This window comes from Mugil cephalus, chromosome 1 (assembly GCF_022458985.1).
Source record: "Mugil cephalus isolate CIBA_MC_2020 chromosome 1, CIBA_Mcephalus_1.1, whole genome shotgun sequence".
Classification (NCBI taxonomy): Eukaryota; Metazoa; Chordata; class Actinopteri; order Mugiliformes; family Mugilidae; genus Mugil; species Mugil cephalus.
This window is the reverse complement of record NC_061770.1, coordinates 18,089,997-18,112,488: the sequence shown is the minus strand read 5'-3', so window position 1 is coordinate 18,112,488 and position 22,492 is coordinate 18,089,997. Positions and strand designations below refer to the sequence as shown.

Here is a 22,492-nt window from a genome sequence, read left to right as displayed (position 1 = left end):
GGGGGGGAGGGGGCAGAGGCTCTGACCACATCTTGATACCATTTCCTGTTCCCAGCACCTTGGTGTCTGCTCCTATCAAAATAACAGACACCGCGCACATATGGAGCCGAGCTGCTTTGCGGAGAAACCGTATCTTCCTCCCCTTGAAAAGATTAAAGGGTGCTAAGGAGAGCCGTCTTCGGAGAGCTGTGGCATTACAGCATCCCGCTGGAATTCCCTCCCGTTTATCTAAAGCCTAGAGACTAAGTCGAATCAAAGGGGGCTGTGTGTGGGAGAAGTTGCTGCTAATTTTCCCTGAAATCAGTGGTTTCTGGAAGACATGGCTCACAGATGTTTTTGGTTAAGGAGGAGGGGAGGGAGAGGAAGGAGGGACGGTCAGACACAAATGGACGGAGAGACAGAGGCAGGGAGAAAGAATGAATACAGGAAATCTGTTTTCGGAGCAGGGAAACGTGCGCCGTGAGCTGCACTGTAGCGGCTCGGGCTCTGACAAGCATGTGTATGTGGCAGCTGATGCAGAGCTGTTTTAATCAGTGTTTTAATGTAGAACAGTATGAGGCATGTGTCTGTAGTGTGACACATCTGCTCTAAGTTGGCAGAGTGGTGAACCGAGGTATGTGCATTTTTTTTTAACTTCTGAGTATAATGTAAATGCAGTGGTACTTCTTATAATACAATTGGCGTGACAAATATATCCAGGGATGAAGAAGAGATATGTGGACCACTTTAAATAGTATTATTGTTGTGATTGCTACTATTATTATTATTATTATTATTTAGCAGAGGAGGAAGAAAACAATGAACAATGACATATTAATACTAACAAGGGGTGGGGCCACACAAGATAAGATTTTTGAACATTACCAGTAATTTAAGTTACTTATTGGAAATGTTTTATTTTTCTGTGTTTTGTTTCTTTTTCAATTGTATATGCATTTCTTTTCTTTTGCACGATCGAAATGAATAAAAACTAAAAAACTATATATACATATGTTGCTGTTCTTGGTTGAGGGAAAGCCGACAGACATACAGGAATATTCTGGCAGTTTTTGCTGCTCTGAAAAATACAGACACGTGAGAATAAATGCACTCTTCTGAGAACGGTTCTGAGTTGCTACATATTTAATGTTGGCCGAATAAATCTGTGCTACAGTCCAAAATGAATCCGAGCTCTATGAAGGTGTTCAGTTTATGTTGAAACTGTGTTAGAAAGGTGGTGATTCAACTGTATGATCACTTTAGAGGATTTAGTTTGCGGTGCTGTTAAACTGAATTGAATTAAACAGTAAAGTGTTTCTATTATTTAGCCTAGCCCTCTAGTCAAAACGGGGTTGTCAAAATAATAGAAATGTGTCTGTACTAGGGATGTAACAATTTTCAAACCACATCGAAAAACCGCCATGGCCAGCCCACATTAGGTATCATGATGCTCTCAAGGCATTTTTAATTTGCAGTTTGAGTTATTTCCTTACTCAGACTTGCAGAACAGCATTTTATTTTTCTACTAACCAATAATTATTTAGTTACGTCAAGAAAATGCCAGAGGAAACACAAAGTTAACGTTAATTAAACTATTTTTATTATAGATTTTATTAATAATAATGTACTATTCCTTGCATTGGTGAGGCCTTGTCATAATCCCCGCATGATACAACACAGTTAACCACAGACTCTAGTTATTTGAAACAAATACCATAAACTTCAAGCTAAGGTTTAGTGCAGGACCGTTATATTAGATTTTAATCGCATTGCCCTTGAGGTTTAATACAATAGTGTTTTCTTGAAATATAATTATATATTTAACTTATATTATCAAAATACATCCTCATCATTCATGTAGATTACATTACTATTACATTTCCAAACATGAATCACATCAGAAGGTGCCACAAAAGTGCCTAAAATTTCTATATTGTTTTCACATTAAGATTTCTTTTGTCTAAAAACAGGCCACGACTGTGAGCTCGACAGGCTGTCGGCAATCAGACACCGCAAATAAAAGCTGAGCTGTGGGACAGCAGCACTGTGTTCCTATAAATGCATGCGCCGCAATCAAAGCTGCCGCGCTGTTACCGGACGCCTGCGAGAAACCCGTAGGTAGGTCATACTGTTTTCCTGCCTCCAACCATAGCTAAGAATATATAGTGTTTGTTTTTTTGTTTTTTTTTACCTGAGAGCAGCAGCATGATAAGTGTCCACGTAGTCAGAAATGAAGAGTTCTCGACTCCTGACCACCGGGTCTGTGATGACCAGCTCCCGGCCAGAGTCTGGAGGAGGAAGAACACGGGTTAGCTCGCGACATATCTGCGTTAAATATGCTCAGAAGACCAGACTTATTTATACTGCAGCTCTGGGTTTTTAACTCGCTCATAAAATCATGAGCAGAGGAGAGCGCTGCGTAAACTGAAAGTAACAAGTACCTCTGTGGAGGTCAATATTATTCCACATAATTCAATAAAGCCAATAAAGTGCCGTCCCCCGAGGGGAGGACATAATGTTCAGTTCTCAAGTGAAATGACCCTTACGGGGGTTAAGATGCATCAGCGGCACGGAGAAGGAGCCAAGACTTGTCTTTGACAAATGACCTGAGTGGTGGTGTGCTGTGGCCACTGAGCTCCGGCCTTGTGACATCAATTCTAATAATCCAGAGCCTTCCGCTGCAAGGGCAGCCGGACTGCAGACTGCAGAGGGTTGTGTTGCACTGGGGCTTTTAATGGAAACAACAGCATTGATAGTATTTGGCTAACAATGTCTCTGAGCTTCAGATGATGCTCAGGTTATTATAGAAAAAGAAAAGAGCACAGTTGATGTTTAGCTGCTTCAGTGTATATATATATTTAGAGTTGATTGCGAGGCAAACCGAGAAAAGCTCGGTCATTAGAGGCACACTGGCTAAAGAGAGCTGCCAACTGCTAACAGGATGTGTCAACGGGTGAGTGTGTGCGTCGTGGGACCGAGAAGAAGCGGTAGTTTCTTTCACGCCGAGCCTGATTAGATGGCTTTAACAGCCACCTTCAACCTCCTATAATTAAGCTTCAAGTACGTTTTCAGAGTTTTAGTTCTGGCTGACACGTAAAAGCCACGCGCACTAATACAATTACGTGTTGTTTCTGTTTGTTGTATATCAAGCAGAGAGAGCGTGCGGCTTTGGCAGATCTAAAATCTTAATTATTCAGACCGTTAAAGGTCAACGATGAACCGCGACGTCCCCTTTCTGTCGTCGGGATTTGATATTCAGCTGCTGCAGCTCATCGAACGACGCTTATGTTCCCGCGGACGTGTATGCGTTAGAGTGTGACGAGTCCAGTGCCACCGAGGGTGTTAAGAGCGTGTGCATGCTCAAGGGCCACATGACACTGCGGGTTATTAACACTTGACAGCGCTGCTGTCTGGCCTGAAGGAGTGTTACCCGGGGAACAGCACAGAGCCACGGGATTGGCTTGGCTGCCTGAGACTCAGTCTCCTGGTTTCTGTTTGAAATGCAATTCACAGCTAGCTTTCATATCACCCAGCAGACCGCAGAGCAGAGACAGGTGTGTGTGTGTGTGTGTGTGTGTGTGTGTGAATAAGAGGAAGCGAGGGTTGTGCTACAGATAATGTAAGCATATTTACTTTCGTGTGTGTGTACTCTATACACGTGCAGGTGTGTTTCACTCTCACCGTTCTCATTGTTGCGATCCTGCACCAGGTGTTGGTAGACGGAGTCGGGCACCTCTGACTGGCGGTAGTACCATTTCACATTCATCAGCAGATGGTCCCGTTTACTCTGCGACACAGAGAGAGACACAAACACACACAGAGTGAACAGGAGGCAACAAAAAGATCCCACACCAAGACAAACAGACCTCATTTTGTTTGACTGCGACGTCACAAACTGGCCTCTTGGCAAAGATGCTGTGCAGATGCACTGTTTATGAGTCACACAGACTGGATGCCAAAACGCACACAGAGAGACCAAGTCAATTAAAAAGGGATTGTAGGGCATTTAGAGCTTTAATAAAGTAAACAGTGGGATGGCCGTTGCTGCAGGAAGTGTGGAGAGAGAACCGAGAGGGGGAGAGATGACTGCTCCTGCCCTCTGCAAATCATCTGCCTTTGTTTCTCTTCACCTTATGAACACACTCAAATGAACTTATATTTTTCAACACACTGTTGAGGCTTTTACATCCTATGCAATATCCATGCACAGGTGTAATAGGCTCTTTTCTACGTTTTGGACTGTATGCTCTTCATGTGCTGCCACCCACTGGCCTTTTAATAAAGTGCAAGTCAGCAAAGGCCTGTAATCCTTCAGATGACCAGCAAGGGGCAGCACTGGGGTGAAAAGAGAGCCGCTCCATGGGTGAGTCAAAGAAAAACCACAGAGAGGGAAAGAAAAAGGGTGGGTGGGGGTGGGAGGTGGGGGAGAAAATGGTAGAAACTGGGGCCAAAGCTGAGGCAAGGGATGAAAAGGGCAAAATACTGTTTTCATTTCATGTTATAAAATATTTATTGTGCCTTCGCATGAGCCCAACTGACCGTCACAGCGGTTTGAAAAAAACATTAGCGAGGCCGCCAGGCAGGCTGCTGGACTGCGACACAGTCCTATTGGCCTCAACCGTCTTTATTAGGCTGCTGCGCTGCACCGGCCTAGCCGAGCGAGACACCTGCAACACCACTGACACCACCCGTGGACTACAGGAAAAATGAACATATGGAAAAAAGGGGGAAAAGAGACTTCGGTAATCTAAGACAGACAGTTTAACAGCCGCCCTTTCCAGGCTCGTGTGTGTGTGTGTGTGTGTGTTTGTGTGCGCGGAGGAACATGAGGTCAGGGTAAAGATATTTAAAGCCTTTAGAGTACATTGTTCTGTTATGTCACTGGGGAGGAGGCTGAACACACGCAGCCGAGCAGATAATCACCTCCCTCAAACCTCAAGCCCACCTCTGGTTTTCCCATTCCCTCCATTCCTTCCTTCCTCCCTCTCCATCTCAGCCAGTCCAACCCTTCAACTCCACCACTTCTTCATTTTTCGCGCATGTGAGGGGAGGGGAGGGGAGGGGAGGAGACGGGGGGGGAATGGGTGAGTAAGTGAGCCTGGCCGTGTTAAACAGCAGCTGGCATGCAGTCAGTCGGCTGCATTTACTGCTCTGGGAGATTATATGCACGCAACGTCACACAGCTACATACACACACACACACGGTATAGCTGTGATTTAACAGAGAGACACACTGATGGGCTGAGACACAGACCCCTGAGCACGAAGGCATACCGAGTGTGAAGAAATGTGCGCAATGACGTCATGTCCCTCTCCCCTCCCTACCTCCCTCCCTCCCTAGCAGTCAGCCCACCCATCCCAACCTCTTGTCTATCCAGTGTACAGACACTGTTGCCTTCTCGACTAACAGGCTGCCTGCCACAGCAGAACAAGTAGTTATCTGGTGCTTATACATAATTAATACTTTAAGGAGACTGTAAATGCTGCCAGTGTGCCACCTGAACATTTCATTTTCCGCTTGTAGAACCACAAAGTCAAAACAGAAAACGCGCAGGCGGGCACAAAAGAGACGTTTATTTACGGCTTCATTTCAGGCTTTATTTTAAAACCGACCAAAGCGGAGACCACTATCATCAGAGTAGCTGGCACTCTCCGGGGCCTGATTGGCGTTATGAAGCTCACAGCAGCGTTAAGCCCTCTCAGGCGACGGAGGGAGGGAGATGGAGAGGGAGGCTGAGAGTGCAACATATGGAGCACGTAGTGGGAGCGGAGCATAGCTTTCAATTATCGCAATTCTATAAACACGCGGGGTGGAAAAATGAGTAGATAACGGCAGGAGAAAATGAAGGGAGATGATAGACAGCCCGGGCTCGCCGAAAATGAACTACCACTTGCATTGTCTGGGTTTCCCTGAGCCCGCCATAGAAAATGACAGAGAGAGGGAACGTATAAGAACCACAATGCTGAATTGATTAGAGACATTCCACGCTGCCTGTAGAGAGCTGAGCCCCGCACAATGTCAGCCATCTTTGTCTGTCCTGCCAGAGGCTAAACACGGCCCTGCCCTCCCTCCTCCTGGGCCCTAAACCCTGGGAATACTGCTCGCTGCAGAGAGGCCAAAAGACTTAGTAACCCACTACCGAGAGGAAGAAATGAAACAAGAGGGTGGAAAAAAAAAAAAAAGAGGACACGCAAAGACGCGGAGCAGAGGTGATGGAGGAGGGAAAAGAAGGGGAGAGAAAGGAGTTGGATTAAGGTGGGAGCAGAGAGTCCATCTCATTTCCTCAGACTTAAAATTACACCAATCCTCCTCCCTCCCTGCTTTACTGCAACCCCCGGGGTACAAGGCTATCCCTTTATTCACTGAGGTGATATAAATCTGAGAGTCATGCTTTGGGCTCGAACACAATAGCACCTCCCCTCCCTCCAGTGGCTCAGCCCGGCCTGTGGCATTCTTCAGCGCACTCATCAGGCTGGATTATGGGAGGGTGACTTCTCAAAAGAGTATGCATCGGAGGGGGGGAAAAAAATGACTTAAAAGTATAAACAGCCGAAAAATGTGCGGCTATTAATAAAAGAACAACAAATCAATGGTGTTCTAAAAGCGGCAGAGACAAGCCAGGCTTTGTGCGAGTCAGTTAATTCTCCCTATGACTAGCCAAAGGTGGCCGGCCCCTTGGGTCCATAATGGCTGCGCAGTTTTCTTTGTGTTGCTGCATGTGTGTGTGCAGTCAACTCTGGAGGTAGGGCCTCTGCGTACAGCTACAATACCACAAAGACTGGAGGGGGAGTGGGGGGGTAGAGAGCGAAATGTAGAGGACAGATTTTCCTCTTTACGAGTAAAAAGGTTTTATATTTGAAAAGAAAGCAGCTCGGCTTATTTACGACGGTGTATCCGCTAAAGGTGGACTCTCGAATAGATGGGACTCGGCGCGGGATTAATTCCGTGTTTTTTTCCCCCGAGTGCGAGAGTGTGAAATCAATACAGTGCTTTTCAATGAAAAAAAAAAAACTAAAACGAATCCTTGTAAGTGTTTCTGCGTTCGGTGGAAGCGCACGGAAGCAAGTCTGTTCCCAGTGTCCTTTACAATACGGTCATTGCCTTGGAGTCGGAGAACGTTGTTACAACCTGTAACCCTCAAACCTAATGCCCCGGCCCTCCTCCCCCCTTCCTCCCCCCTCCTCGCACTGTAACACTAGAGTTCTGCTTTAAACAATACCAGATCCTCCTGCTCCCACACGACAGCGCACCTCATTAACAGGAAACCTCTGTTTATTTTCTCCGCTTTTCAAACACTCTCTTCTTCCTCTGCCAACCCTGTTAGTGACCTCCCTCCCCTCACTTATGACAACAGCAGCCAGGATCTATGACTTCCTTCAGGAGGTGGCGAGAAGAAGTAAGGAAGGAAAGACGGATCCCAAACACACACACACACACACACACACACACACACAGACAAAGGAGATGGCGGAGAGAGAAGAAGGGAGGGAGGGAGGGAGGGAAAAAGGGGGAGGTCAAACAGACAAGAGCAGCAGCAGCTCAGTATTAGCAAGGAATGTCAAGCAGTTCAGCTAGGCTAGCAGGCTGCCGAGCTAACAGCTTAGTTAGCTAACGCCCCAGGGGCACGGGGAGGCTCGGGGACGGCGGATCAGGGCTGGTAGCGGCGTGACATTGACACGGCGGCTCAAAATGGCAGGGAGGGCGGTGTTGGAGGGGGAGTGTTCACCTCGCCTGTCGCGAGGGAAGAGTAAGCACAAGCGAAGAACAAAAGGCTGATTGTGGCGTTTGGAGGCAGAGATGGGATCTGGGAGGACTAATCTGCTGCTCCGACATGATAAGATTAAAGAGGGGAGGCAGGAAGAGCCTGGCTGGGAAGATCACACATACACTCGCGTAAACACACGCCGAGAGAAAAATGATGATGGATGTGATTGGAAGGGTTTTCGACTCGGCTTTCTCTCCCTCGATTTTCTTCCTTTCTTTGCCTTATTTTCTCGTTCGCTCCGAGACCCAGAGATCTGCCAGCACACCAGCACTCAATAAGCACTTCCATCTGGACGACAGAACACACACACACACACACACACAAAACTGTATGTGTGTGTGTGTGTCAACGTACACTAGTGAGGTACAAGAGATCTGTTGTGCTCACGCAATCTTCGACATCTCAGTGACTGACAAAAGAGGCTGCTAAAAAGAAATGCCAGCATGTTGTGTGAACAAACGTGCACACACACACACACACACACACAAATAACAGGCTTTCAGGATAAGCACCACTATTCTTCTCCCAACCCTGCAGTAGAGCGGGGCAGGCTGAGACTCCGTGTCAGAGGTAAGAGAAAGCACCTCTAAATCAGACTGTCAGAGCCAGCAGCACCAGCAGGTTCCCTCTCTCCAACCCCCCCCCCCACAACCCCCCCACCCACCACCGCCGCCGCCGTACCACCCCTCTCCTCATGGAGCTTCGTTGCAATGCTCTCGGCTACTTGGGGGGAAGACTCGGCCCTCGAGCCTCCTTCTCCGAGGCACGTATAATAACACTAAACAAATGCTGATTACAATGTTTGCGGGGAGGAACTGCGCGCAGGCTGCTTCCCGCCTGGCAACAGGGACAAATGGAGAGAGAGAGAGAGAGAGAGAGGAGAGGAGAGTGGGAGGCGGAGGGAGGACCGGTGGGGGGGAGGGAGGTGAAGTGAGTCCCAGCTGCGGCGGCGGCGGCGCTGGCAGGACCTTTGCGCCGTGCCTACACAGGGGTGTCTCTCTCCCTGCCTCTCTTTGGCTTGACCTGTTTGGATATTAAATCGGCGCCCTCTGCTTTGAACACACTGGGCCCATCTGTCAGCCCCGGCTCCATATTGGATCGGATTGGATGAGCATTGGGCGATTCAAAGCGGGCAGATTTACTCTCGTCGCTCTTTGTGCACGTGAGCTTTTGAACATGAGCGCACACGCCTGCCTTAAATTCTAACCCCCTCCACCCTTCTCCTTAACCATGGAATCAGGGAGAATAAACCAGCGGCCGTGGCTTCGCACAAAGTGATGACACACAGGAACACGTCCGAGGATGTTAACAGGTGCTCTTTTTCGCAAAACATAGAAGAAGAGTATGGGTTGAGTCATGCGGAGCTCGCAGATGATACTAATTAAGACTTGGGGGCTGAGGGCTACTACTAGAGGACCACCTTTTACACACTGTAGAGTCACAAGCACCGCACATGACCGCGCTGAACCCGTCCAATACGCCGCTTCATTACATGCTAATGACCAGCGGGGCTAATTGCAGCAGTCTTTGTTTCAATTCTCATCTATTTTAGTGAGTAGAATAACACCAGAAAGCAAAAAGCAAAAAAAAAGGAGTATAAAGGTGACGACACGGCAATCCTTCTAGACGGAGAGTGGCAGCCAGAACTGAGAAACACTAGCATTGGCCGCTCGCTCCATAAAATAGCTGAGCTGTGTCCAACTTAAATATTTGTCTTTGCCTCCAACATACTTCAGCCGCACGGCAGTTTTAGGCAGGAAATTGAAGACAAGTTTAGTGATGGTAAAGAGAGCAGCACTGTTAAAGTGAAAAAGGAAAAGTGGATATGAGGAAAAAAAAAATACACTGGCTAATGATGATCATTAACTGCAGAACACAGGCGTAGTGCACCGGGGACAGCTTGTGTTCAGTGGTTTGGGCTAAATGCAAATACACACACACACACAATCTTGTATGAGAAAGCAGTGGGAAATCTTTGCAGCACTCGCAGGGTATAGACTAGAACGCAGATCCAAGTAAGACTTCAAACGCAGGCTGCAGGAGGACAGATGGAGGCGGTTAGGAGAGCTCATATCTGGATGTTCAGATCATAATACTGACTTTATTTCCCGAGCTCTCCCGCTCAGCCAGACACACAGTTAAAGCCTGCCAGAAAACATTGTCATTTCTGCCTTCAGCCTTTCATTTAGCCGCTTCAAAGCCATCTCGCTTTGATACCTGGCTTCTACTGTGTGTGTGTGTGTGTGCGTGTGTGGATGTGTGATAGTGTACAGGCCGGGATGTTCTCATGAGAGCGGAGACTTGTCTGGTCTCAAGGTAATACCCACGAGTCAGGATTCAGGAGTGAGACACAAACAGAAGAAAAAAACGAGGAATGCTGCGGCTTCTCGGGAAGACACGGGCTGCCTTAAAACCGGCCTGGCACTTCACCCCGTAATCCATTGTGTTGGCTTTGTCTTGTTAGCATAGCCCGGTGAGGTAATGAGACGTCTTCCTAATACAGACCGGACCTCTGCTGTGGAGGAAGAGAGGAGGAATGCTCGCAGAGAGGAGCGTGCGGAAAGGATATGAATATCAGTGTGTGTGGATTTGTCATATTGGACGTTTGCCCGGCCAGCTAATCCAAACACTGTGTATATATATATATAAATATATCTGTGTGTGTGTGTGTGTGACTATGAGTGGCAGCCACCCCCCCCCCCCTTCCGAGTAAGGCATGGCAGAGATGGAGCTGTGGGCTGACTGAGTGCTGTAATGGAAAACAGGAAATGAGAAGGCTTGCTTAAGCCAATGCTAATCGATGTCCACCCCCTCTGGTATAATTCACACACATTTAACTTTCAGGTGTAGGTTAATGTGAGTGAAGAGTGGAAAGGCTGTGTGTGTGTGTGTGTGTGTGTGTGTGTGTGTGTGTAGTATCTTCAAAGACTGATGTGGACAGTGATTGGTAAAAGGCGTGCATGCTTATGTGAGTGCATGTTAGAGAGAAGCTGTCAGGCCATGAGGGGAAGAGGAGAGTCTGCAGGGAGTGTGTGTGACATAGATACAGAGAAACTGAGAGGCTTCTTGTGTGTGTGTGTGTGTGTGTGTGTGTGTGTGCGCATTGATGCGTATGGCCGACACAACAACACACACAGCTAATGGGAATATTTATGATTCTTCTAATACACATGCCAGAGTCCATTTCCTGATATATATACACAAACATAAAAACGCTACTCTGTAAGAATTTAAGGTGAGATGTGGCTGTTTCATTAACGGCATGTGAGGTACCGTTGTGAAACTCTTTTCTCTCCTGTAGAGGGCTGTCGGATCCAAATATGGTCATATCCTTTCTACTGGCAACTAATTGTGAGAGTAGAAAGGAAGATCCGAAGCTAAACTCAAACTCTCACTGACTGGCTTCGTTCAAAAGCGTAACCGGATATTCTGCCGGCCTGCGTTCATCTGCGAGGGACTTTTAAAAAATGCCGTGAAGTCTTCTCTAAGAAGAAAATTACTGCTCAAATTAGCAAGAAAGGTCAAAGAAAAGACACAGGAAGGAGAGGAGACGGGAAGTCAGACTCATCCTTGGGAAAAGGCGACGGAGGTGGAGACGACCAGCAACGGATCGTCGTTCATGTTTCACGCTCGAATTAACTTACTGATAATTTAATCTGATATTTTGATATTATATATCTTGATATGATTATATGATGTGTTTTGGAGGATGTGAAGGCCGTTTTCTCAAAATTAGTTCTTCTGCACAGCCAGAAATGTCCTGATTTATAACATTTTACTCCGAAAAACATGGCACAAATGCATTTTTTGTACTGTTGCGGGTATTAAAAGAGATATCCAAAACTCCCTCAGTAGATACCTGGAAATCTAATACGTTAGCGATTATTCAGATTTCTGTTCTGGAAATGTATACAAATTAGCGCATATTTAAGTAGATAACGCCTCATTTGCATATTTAATATGAATGCACAGAATTTTTTTATTTATTATTGTATTTATGTAATTAATGAACTGGAGAAGTTTCATGGTGATATCTATTAGTTAAAATGTTTTACCCTATTCACCTGTAGTGTCTCGCCTTAAGCAGCAGACAGAGAGGACGGTGATAGAGGCAAAGAAGTGGAGGACAGTATCATGCAAACACAGATCTTAACGACTGGTGTGAAACCGGACGGACGGCATCGCAGACAGCTCGGCCGTTTGTGATTGTATTGTTTCGCTTCTGAAGATATCCATCTCTCCCCGTCTCCCCACCTCCCCCCTTTCCCTCCCTCCCCCACCTGAAGGTGACCTTGCCTGTCAGTCAGTCTCCAGCGATGACACTGCCCCTATCAGTAATACATCATGTAAGCTGTGTATCAGCCAGATGCCGCACCAGGCGAGCAGTGGGTGGTCTGTCAGGCGAGCTTGCTTTGTACAATATGCAAATAATCACATGCAAATTACCTGCCTATGTGTGTGACAATATGCGAGCGCGGATGCAAATGCCGCGCGCTATCAAGATGTGCCCTCAGAGATTTAAAAGACGGCAGAGGTCCTTCGCCAAATACAGTTACAGCTCCGAAAAAAATCAAATGGCTACTCGCCGGAGCCGTGCGCCGTGTTTGCCGGGGGAAGAATGTGGTTATAACACATGTGCGCGCAGAGGCCAGAAGCTCTGAGCAGCCTCCCGCTGCGCTGCAACAAGAGATGTATTGTAGACAACACAGCTGCAATAACAAGGCTGGCCCAGTGCTAGAAGGAGCCGTGCTGCATGACTCTCAGTCTAGACCGGCGAGGACAGTCGCCATATTGTGAACACGATAAAGGAATGAAGTTTCTGAATGAGTCAGAAAGACGGAGTCACGGAAGACGTGATGACTGCACGTAACACCCAATTTGAGTAATTCGAAGCCAACTTTTGGAAAAAGGGTATGTGAACAACTGCGTACATTCCATTAACTGTTTTAAAGTGGAACAACCTGCTCGCTTGTGTCAATAAATAGAGCCAAAGATGAGAAAAGGGTCAGAGAGGGTGCGAGCAAATGGGAAAACAAAAAAACAAATAAATCACAGAAGATAATGACAAGAGGAAATATGAACAAGTGCTTCAGGATCTTGTTTTTTTCCAGCTGGTATTGTGTTCCAGCTGTTTTTAGTGTTTTCTGGAGACAAAGAGATTCAGTAATTCAATAATACGCACACACACACTCACTCCGCCAGCGATAGAGCAACAGGCTGCAATTCACTGAAATGAAGCTTTAAAACTAACTTGTTGCTACATGACAAACATGATATGCGGCTTATCAAGGTTGGCCCAGCTTCATTTTTTCACACTTCCAAGCGGTGACTCATTGACGATGTGGCTGGTCACAGTTATTTCGTAGTGTCAACACAGCACAATGCAATGAGCACCATTCACAAAAGAGAGACTCTTCTGTGTCCGAGCCTTTTCAGAAACCTTAAGCGCATCAAAAACAAGTTTTTGCGGCCATTTTTTAAACAGGGTGCGCTGAAACGCATCAGACACACAGGAGTGTCAGGATTTGTCTGCGCGATTTGCTTCTTTGAGTTAACGTATTCAACAATAAAACACAAAGCATAAATCAAGGCAGTCCACTATTTAGTGACATAATGGAGGACTACTGAAATGAATTCTCTGATAGTATTATCAATTGAGTATTTTATATATTCCTCCTACACAATTAACACACCGCTAGTTTTAATTTTGAAGCACGTGAAAAACAAAAAACAAGAGATGTTTTGCCATTAGTTTATCTTAAACTGGATGTACGGCACCGAAGGCAGGTAGAGCTAATGAGGCATTAAATGTAAATAAGGAAATGAATTTCAATTTAAAAACGAGCATAAAGAACACAAACAAATCCACTGTGATTTAAACGCAGCTGATTAATGTTCAGGAGAGGAGAGGGGAAGATAAGAAGGTGTAGGAACGTATGAATTATTGAATTCGTTAAGGCAGATACAATGCACTTCCTGCTCTGACACGCCGAGAACACATTATGCATCACGACAAGACAGTGTTCATTTACATTTTCGCATGCGATTACAGGAATAAACAGGGGTGCTGCGCGTTTTTTTCCCGTTTTGTTTAATATTCGGAACATTTTTCAAAAAATGGCAACGTACCAAAAAGCCCATTTTGCAGGGCTCGCGAGGGGGGGGGGGGAACAAAAAGGAGGAAGAGGAAAGAAATCCAAAGCCCCTCTTGCTGCGGACTCTTTACTGCAACACGGCAGAAGACACGGTTAAGTAAACAACTGCTCACTAATGCAGAACATGGGGGAAAACACTGAAGTCGTGATGAGCGCAGTGTGTCAAACACACTGGTTACCGTTCACTCACACTCACACACACACACACACACACACACACACACACACACAAACAAGAGCGCCCACCGAGAGCGAGCGCGAGACAAAGAGGTTGAACAACACACCAACATCTCCACTCTCTGCAACCCAGGCACATCAAAGCCTTCTCCGCCCATTTATCTGTGTGTGCCTGTAAATCAAAAGGCACACTTTGAACATGCACACACACACACACACACACACACACACAGAGAGAAGCAGCAGCTCAGAATGCATTTGCTTTGTGCAGCAGCAGCAGCAGCAGCAGCAGCAGTGTCCAGGACTGGGAAAGGAAGGTAAAGGATTTTGCTGTAGACGAGGGAATTACTCGCCTCAGCTCACTCTGTCAAGGGGGAGAGGAGGATGACTGTTTACCAGCAGAAGAGGACGAAAAAGGGAAAGAATAGACAGGAGAGGTTGTTGCCGAGTCTGAAACAGGGATTTCTCTTCTGCAAGCCGCCTCCTCGTTTCACTTTCACCCCTCATTTGCCCCTGCCACCGGCGCTGAAAGGTGACACGCACACACATCTATCCCGTCTTTAAAAAAAACATAAATAAAAATGACTCAACGGCAGATAAGAGGCCAGGTCTGTGTAATTAGTTGTAACAGCATGTTTAGGACAACTCACAGGAAGAGGAGACGAATAAATGCACAAACACGCTCGGAAAACCCGTGGAGAGGAAAACCAAGGAATGCACACACACGCGCGCGCACACAAACACAGATGATCTGTGCATCCCAGTGTGACCATATGGTTTGGCGGGGACTTCCTACCCACCGCAGAGGAAGTGTCCGTTTACAGTGCACAGTTCAGTTGTCCGCCATCACATCCTGTCTCCCAGCTCTAAACGGCCATGTGAAGCCCGCTCCGCTCGGCCCAGTCGCGGCTTTGAAGTTAAATCAAGCGGAAAGGAGACGCAGTTCACCGTACCGTGCAATCAGCATCGGCATGAGATATGGTTAAGAGGGGCACGCAACATCAGACAACAAAGCAGCACAGAGGCAGGGCCGCGTGTTGCGTAGTTTATGTGTGAAACGGTTTTGTTGGTAGCGGCTCAACCCTTTCCCTCCATTGTAGAGGTGTGATTGACATCCAGCTGTCCTTGGGCGGAGGGTGATTGGGTGTTCTTATAGTCGGCACTCTGTAACAGAGTGGATGCGTGTAATAGATTGCGCGTGCAGAGTGATATGATAGGCTGATGATGGAATGATCCAGCAGACATTGACTAACAGTCTGTGGAATACAACGGGGCGGGGTTATTGATGACTCTCTTTAACAGCGGGCATCATTGCCATGGCAGCCCATACGTTACGGGGGACGTGGCCACGCCCCGCCACCGTCCCCCAGACCAATGGGCGGGCGGCTGCCAAGCAAACAATCCCCAGCAGTGTTGGAATGGCTGCGGAAGAGAGGAGAATGCTAAATGTGCCACTTCATCTGGTGATTGACACAGAGCCTCTTGTTTACCGGCGCCACGGAGATTTGCATCTTTTTTTACCGCCGCCCCTCCTTCCCCCTCGTCTCCCTCTCGTTTTCTGTTCTTCTCCTCCGTGTCCCCCGCTTCACTTCCACAATCCTCCCCCTGTTTGCGGTGGCTCTGCATGGAGTGGATATTACCCCACCCTGCTGCTATGATATCGATCAGCCTCCTCCCTCCCTCCCGCTCCTCTCTTCATAGCCCACTGCATTGATTCAACCTCTCCCTCCGAGCCCGCCAGCTAGGAGTGATTACACACGCTGCTCACATATAGTGATGCGAACGCACACACAGAGAAAACACACACACATTAGAGTCTTTGGTAGGGATGTGGGGACGTGCAGCCCTGCTTCACTTTAAAGGCTATAAAGCTCAGCGGCTGCTGCACCAGCCCAGTGAAAACACTGCTTCTTTTCATTCAAGGAAAGCACTGACTGCAAGCTTAGCATGACATATTACCATAATAAATATCGCTGTTATAGCATGTTAGCATAGCACGTCGGCCATCTGGCGCAAAGCCGACCGCGCTCTGGTGTTTTTTTTTTTTTGTCTGGCTGGTGCTAAAGATGGCTGTGGTGGGGCTTGACAGGTGGGCTCCAGACACCTTGTGATTCTGTGCAGAACCACACAGAGCTGACACACGCTCCTTATATGGGCCTGTGGTGCCGCGCTCACCAGCCAAAGACTATCAGCTGGCCTCTTAAAGTCAAACTAGTTAAACGAAACAGCTCGGAGTGGGTGTTAGAACTACACAGGCGAAATACTTTTATCAAAGAGCTGAAAACAGCTGCGAGTGGTCGTAAGAGACTTAATGCCGCAGACATAAAAAAAAAAACAGAGCTCTCGCGTGTGAATGGAAAGCTACGCTGACCCTGAGCTTTTCCACACTAGCTAAGCTCGCCTAAACCGTGCCGGCAGCAGGCGGGAGCGACTGGCTCGTCCGTACACACTCGCACATTAATTAGTTAACCAACCCTCCTCCATTTACCAGATAGCATCTCTGCTAACAATAGCTCACGGAGCGTGAAAGGCTCTGGATGAGGAGTCCTAGCTGATGGGCTAACAAGGGCAGCGGAGGCCGATGCAGGCAAGAGCAGCCACTTATCTCTGCGTAACCTCTCCCTGGCAGCGGCAACAATCCAGCCGAGAGTCTCCAGCAACAGGGCCAGAGATCCCACACATTACGCACACCCCCACGCTATTTGGCATTTAAATGGCATTTTAGCATGGCAGCAAACAGTTTGCACCTAATTATGGGCCAGTTGCTGCTGTGTAATGAATTGAGCAAGCATCTGAAACAGCCATCCACACAAGGACTGCAGGGCTGTTAAGTCTACTCTCTTAAGGATAGACACTGTGTCTGTGTTTAGGCTTTATACTGGAGTGGGCTAGATGTAAGCACACAGAATGTTTGTCGGTAAGAGGAGACACAAAAAAGAAAAAGACAAAAGGGGCACAGAAAGGACAGTGTGTGTGTGTGTGTGTGTGTGTGTGTGATCAATAGCAGTAATCAATATTCTCCCTATGTACCTTCCTCTCGTTGGATTAGCATTTGTATTGCACTACAATATAACCTTTGAGACCGGCTCAAAGTGACTTTATTTCAGTTGCGCGATCTTTCCTGATACGAACGCGAGCTAAACGCCAAATTAGCAGCTTCAAAAAACCGAATTAAAACCGAGGACATTATGTTTGATCATCTTTTAAAGGCGGCCCCGTATAAAAACACCTGCACTGATCCGGCGAGGCACCTTTAGAGACGACGCCCCGTGCCAGAAAGCACTCGGAGAGACAGCCAGCCATCTGTTAACAGCGAGCTTCATCAGTCCCCTACAGGTGCCGTCACGAGTCAACAGCTAAAAGAGTGTAAGCACAAGTTCCGCCGCGGTGTGCACGCTGGAGAAATGAGGTGTGTGTGTGTGTGTTTTCTGTGAGAGAGAGAGTGTGTATCTTGGCTCCGCGGGGAAGAGAGGACGAGGGGTCGCCATTTATACAAGGAGTGCACCCAGGCAGGCTGGAGGGTGAGGGGGGGCGGTGGGGGGGCTCAATCACCTCCACTGCCCCCTTCGCAACCTCCACTTGCTGATGGAGAGAGCCTCCGCGCTCATCCACCAACTCCATTACCCACTCCGACGGGGACGCACATTAAATCATTCCATTTCACCTGGAGAGAGGGGTGAAGGTGGGAGAAAGAGAAGTGAGAGGAAAGCTTTTTTTTTTGTTTGTTTTTTTGCCTCTTTCTGCGCGTGAACCCGTCCGAACGCACCCGCGTGCTGAGCCGCAATCGGATCAGGCCCCCAGCTCAACATGCCCAGAGGCACGAGATTCATCACAAGGAACGAAGACAGCGGAGGTGTGGGGGGGGGGGGCGAGCAAGGAGAAGACGAGAGAATTAACGTGGAATCAGATGAGGAATATAAGACGTGAATAATGTTAAAACTGATGGGCGCTTATAAAGAGTTATTCAACCACAAATGGGGAGAGCATTATGGCTAACTATAAACGGGCTGTTAAGCTCAACAGCCCAAGGTTAGCACTTAGTGATGCCGCGTTTGAAGTCTATTCAGCTCAGTCTGACCGGAGAACAGTGTTTGTACCGTCGGGATTAAAAAAAAAATACGTATTTAAAATGTTCTGATTCAATTAGCTCCGCAAAACCAGTAAGAGAAGGAATTAAAGAGCGTGTCAGATAAAGCTCTCAATGCACACCGCAATGCAGGGCAGCAGCCTTCACAACTGTAAAGGGTAGAGGAGAAGCCATTGAGTAAAAGACATAAGGGATTTGACAACTGTACAGAAAGGAGACTTAGGGGAGGTCTGCATTCTTTTTTTTTAATCATTTCATTAAGATAGCGCTTAGGCTAATTTAACAGTAGGCTTAATAACGCAGACTTTCCTTCCTCTGCTCTGTACACAAGCGCTAACTGCCTGCTGGAACAAAGGAAGCTCTGTTCACAAACACAACACTGCCAAACTGTTAAGTACATTCCTATAAAGAGAGGAACAAAGAGCATTTGAGCGTGGCGGGAGGAGAAATGAATACAGCTACTGAGGGGATAGCACAGCCCCGACCCTTTGATGCCAGGAAATGTCTTTAACATCACAGTGTTTATGCTGCCTCGTAGCAGGCTGTTTGAGATCGAGGCAACAATAAAATAAACCGGCAGAGATGATGTTCGAAGGTATGTCTGAGGCATCTGCCGGCAAAAAAAAAAAAAACACGGAAGACTACAGGGGTTCGGGTTCCGCAACGGAGCAATAATGACGCGGGGCAATGTTTTGGATGCCTTGAAGTCCTGAAAAAGCACAAACACCTATCCGCAGAATAAATGTAGCGCATGTGGAAGTGTGGTGAAGCGCCTCCGAGCCTTTGCAGCTGTGGTTCCCTGAGTGCATGTGATCCATTGGCGGTGACAGACAGGCAAACACAATTTAGACTCGCCCATCAAAGAGCATGCAACGCCAGCCACAGCCGCAGAGGGCGTGGAAAAGAAAAGTAGAAAAAAAAAACACAAAACGTACACAACCTTCCTTGTGAGTCTAGAAAAATAAACTGTTAATATCTGAGACAAACAGCCTTTGTCCTACTTTTCTATCACTTGCAGTTTTCGCCGTAGACACAACGGAAGACAATCATCTACTTGTGTTAGAGACTTGAAACTGCACTCCATCAGTCTCCGGAGATTTTTCGGCGCATTTCATGTTTCAGCGGATTTCGCGAAATCTACCAAAAATCCTGATTCGAGAGCAAAAGCTTGAACCGTGAGCCCCCGAAAAGTCTTTCATTCGCCGGTTATGGAGCAGCTCCACTGTCTAAATCCTGATGACATGACTACTAAGACTCTCGGTTTGTCGAAGAGGGGTTTCTCGTTCGCATATATTGGCCGAGTTGTTCTTGAGAAAATACACACGAGAGCTCTTAAACGGAGCGATATCCCCTCCCTTTTTCGCGATCAAAGTGTGAGCATGTGCGAGCCAGTTGTGTTGCATTAGATCAACAAGCATTCGGAGACGGATAGAGTCGGCGGCGCGCCGGGGCTGGAGCGCGTGTACAAAATGTCAGAGGGGTCTGTGCAGGATTGCAGCGGTGCTGCAGGGGAGCTGCTGGAGATGGCGGCCTGCGGTGATGTTGCTGTTGTTCCAAGGGCTGCGCGAGAGGCAGCGGGTCCCGAGGTACAAAGTGTAGACATTCCTCAGAACTCACAGCAATCCCTGAAATTTCCTCTTCTCATGTCTGCGCCCCTCTCTGACCGATGCCCTTGCCCTCCTTCCCTCTTTCTTTCCTTTCCTTCCTTCCTTCGCTCTCTCTACTGGCAAGAGTTAATTTGCACCATGTGTTCTTTAATGGAGAAAAGGGGGGAAAAAACAGGGCCCTAGTGGAAGCGTGTGAACTCGATACCACTGTAAATCTCCACTTCCACGGAGTTACACCCTCCTGCCTCCCCTCATCCTTCTCCCCGCCTGTTCTCTTTCTCTCTCTCATTCTTCGTTTTTTTTATTTTTTTTTATTGGCATGTCACACATTGGACAAGCTGGAAATTACACTGAGCTGAGCTGCGAACCAGCGGTGAGACACGCCAGATACCTACTTAAGCCGAGGGAAGGTGAAAAGTAGAGAGTGGAAATGAAAAGCAGCAAAAAAACAGAAAGGAATAGTGATAATGTAATGTGGGAGAAGGCCAGGAGGTGAAGGTAAAATTAGCTGTCCATTTTCAGAGCAGAGGCCAATCCAATTAAAGCTTGACCGGTCCACGCAAATGTGTTTAGTGTCTGGTTACTACTCCCCACACTGGGTGGCCAAGAAGAGACGAGCGATTCTCCTCTGAATACTCAACACAACTACTAAGATACAGAGATAATGAAACGCTAAACAGACACGACAGTGCTACGGTATTCACCGTGGAAGCCGTCTAGTCACAGCAACGCCGTGAACATTAGCCTACTTCAAAGGACCCATAGCCCTGTAATTTAGCGTGCAGCCCCCTATGGAGGAGTAGATAGTTCTCATTTCAACAGTAAGACCCGGGTCACGTAATGAAACCGGCCTCGTCGTTATCGTCACGTACAAACAACCAGGTTGAGAGCCCTGCAGATTTCGAGAGCATCAAATCTCTCCGGCGCCTTTGCTACATTTGTTCTCCCACTTTCTCATCAAAGCCGGTGCCACAGAAGGCAGCGTGTCTGTTTGCTCTGCTGCTTCTAAGATAAAAATGCAGCGCTCCACCACAGCGCGGTGGATTCACTTCAGATGCTAGTGAAGACATCAAGAGTAGATATTTTCACTCGTGCCGGCAAAAAATAAAGAAGAGCGTTTGAGGCGCGGAGCCGAATATTCCGGCAAACCTCCGCAACAAGGGGTGAAATTAGCTCCAGCCTCAAATGTCATCTGTCACTGAAAATGACATCTCGAAATTTGCATGGCACCCAAGTGTGAGAGACGCAGTAGAACTGCTGAGAGTAAACTAATGAAACTCCAAAGGGGGGGGGGGTGGATGGGTCAAAAGGCTTCTCCGCTGAATAATTTAGCAGTGGAGGGTCAAAAGAGTGGCTATTGATTGAGCTTTTAAAGAGCCTTATGAAAATGCTACGGCCGCTGGCCTGCCCCCTTCAGCCTCACCGACCCCCTATTGTCCGGAGGCTGCACCCCTCTCCCCATCTGGGAAAGTAATCACCACTCATAAAAACACACACACACAACCCCATTTTGATTTCAGCCTGCCTACTTCTCTCCCCTCCCGCCTCCAATCCCGGAGAAAGAGACAATCCTATTGGTCGAACAACTAGTTTCCATAGCAGCATTTAGCTAATGCACAGGGAGGGCAGCGAGGGTGAGAGAAAAAAGTGTTATCTGTCCAAAAAGATGAAAAGAGGGAGAGAAGAGACGAGGAGCCGTGGAGAGGGGCTGGGTGGGTTTCGTTTTATACCCACGAGGAGAGCCGGATAAAGCTCACTCCGCTCGCTGGGTCTGAAATGTGTTGTTATCTCAACCTTGCCATTTGTATTGCTTTATTTATTCATTACAGTGGTCGTGTGGACAATCAATCTAACCTGCCTCCCCATAAAGACAGAGCTCTGCAGCAGCCTGAGAGAGGCACGCCTGTCTCCCTCCGATTTCAGAAACGCACCGAGCTTGCAAACTGACACCGGAGCAGGACCAGCACTTGTCGGCCTTGCAGATCGCGTCCGCTTAAGAACATGCTTGCTTAAAAACAGCAGCTGCTGCAGCTAGTGACCCCAACACCTCAGCTTAAATGACCTAATGTTATTACAAAGAATGGCATTAATGGCTTCACCTCAATGAAATTTCAAGTGTGCAGCGCCAGAGGACGGGAGGGAGGGAGGGAGGGAGGGAGGGAACGCCAAGAGAAGGCAGGATTGGTGGGGTGCCTCATTCCTCATAGAGGAGCATTAATCAAAACGCTCATAATGGAGAAAGTCACCTGATACTGCCAAAACAGCAGTTAAAAAAAAAAAAAAAGGCTTTGCTCAAGGGGTCTAGTCACTGCCAACTGCATGGAGAGGAAAAGGAGGGGGCTATTTATCACGGAAAGCTAGGTAATCTGAGCAGAATTCATTTGTTCGAATCAAAAGAATTATTCCACTTTATGAGTTATCCTGCTCCAGCTCGCTGCAGCTAAGGAGTAAAGTGTCAGCAACGATTTCTGTCCTGTTTTCCTCTGGTCGGTAACTGACAATGAAAGGCCATTCAGTCTTTAGTAGCTGTTGTGCTGCGGTTCTATTGCTTTAAGGCTGCTGCTCAATAGGGAACATTACAGGCAGAATGCTTCAATCAAACAGCTTGCAGCAGGCTCGCCTCGCCGGCCATGTCTATAGACGCCTAGATGCCCTTGTCAAAGCTGCTTCCTCACAGAGAGCGCAGAGACAAGCAGACACTTAAGACTTAAGAGAATTGTG

The 22,492-nt window shown here is 47.5% G+C and overlaps 1 protein-coding gene across 5 annotated transcripts in view; it reads right to left on the bottom strand.

Moving 5' to 3' along the window:
• rerea (arginine-glutamic acid dipeptide (RE) repeats a) overlaps positions 1-22,492 on the bottom strand; it is a 122,114-nt gene that overhangs the window by 32,740 nt on the left and 66,882 nt on the right. For all 5 annotated transcript variants that reach the window (XM_047605890.1, XM_047605899.1, XM_047605916.1 and 2 more), the window contains 2 exons: positions 3,661-3,766; positions 2,171-2,267 (listed from right to left, as the gene is read on the bottom strand). In XM_047605890.1, the coding sequence (XP_047461846.1) occupies positions 2,171-2,267; positions 3,661-3,766 (203 nt within the window). The remainder of the gene's footprint in view (positions 1-2,170; positions 2,268-3,660; positions 3,767-22,492) is intronic.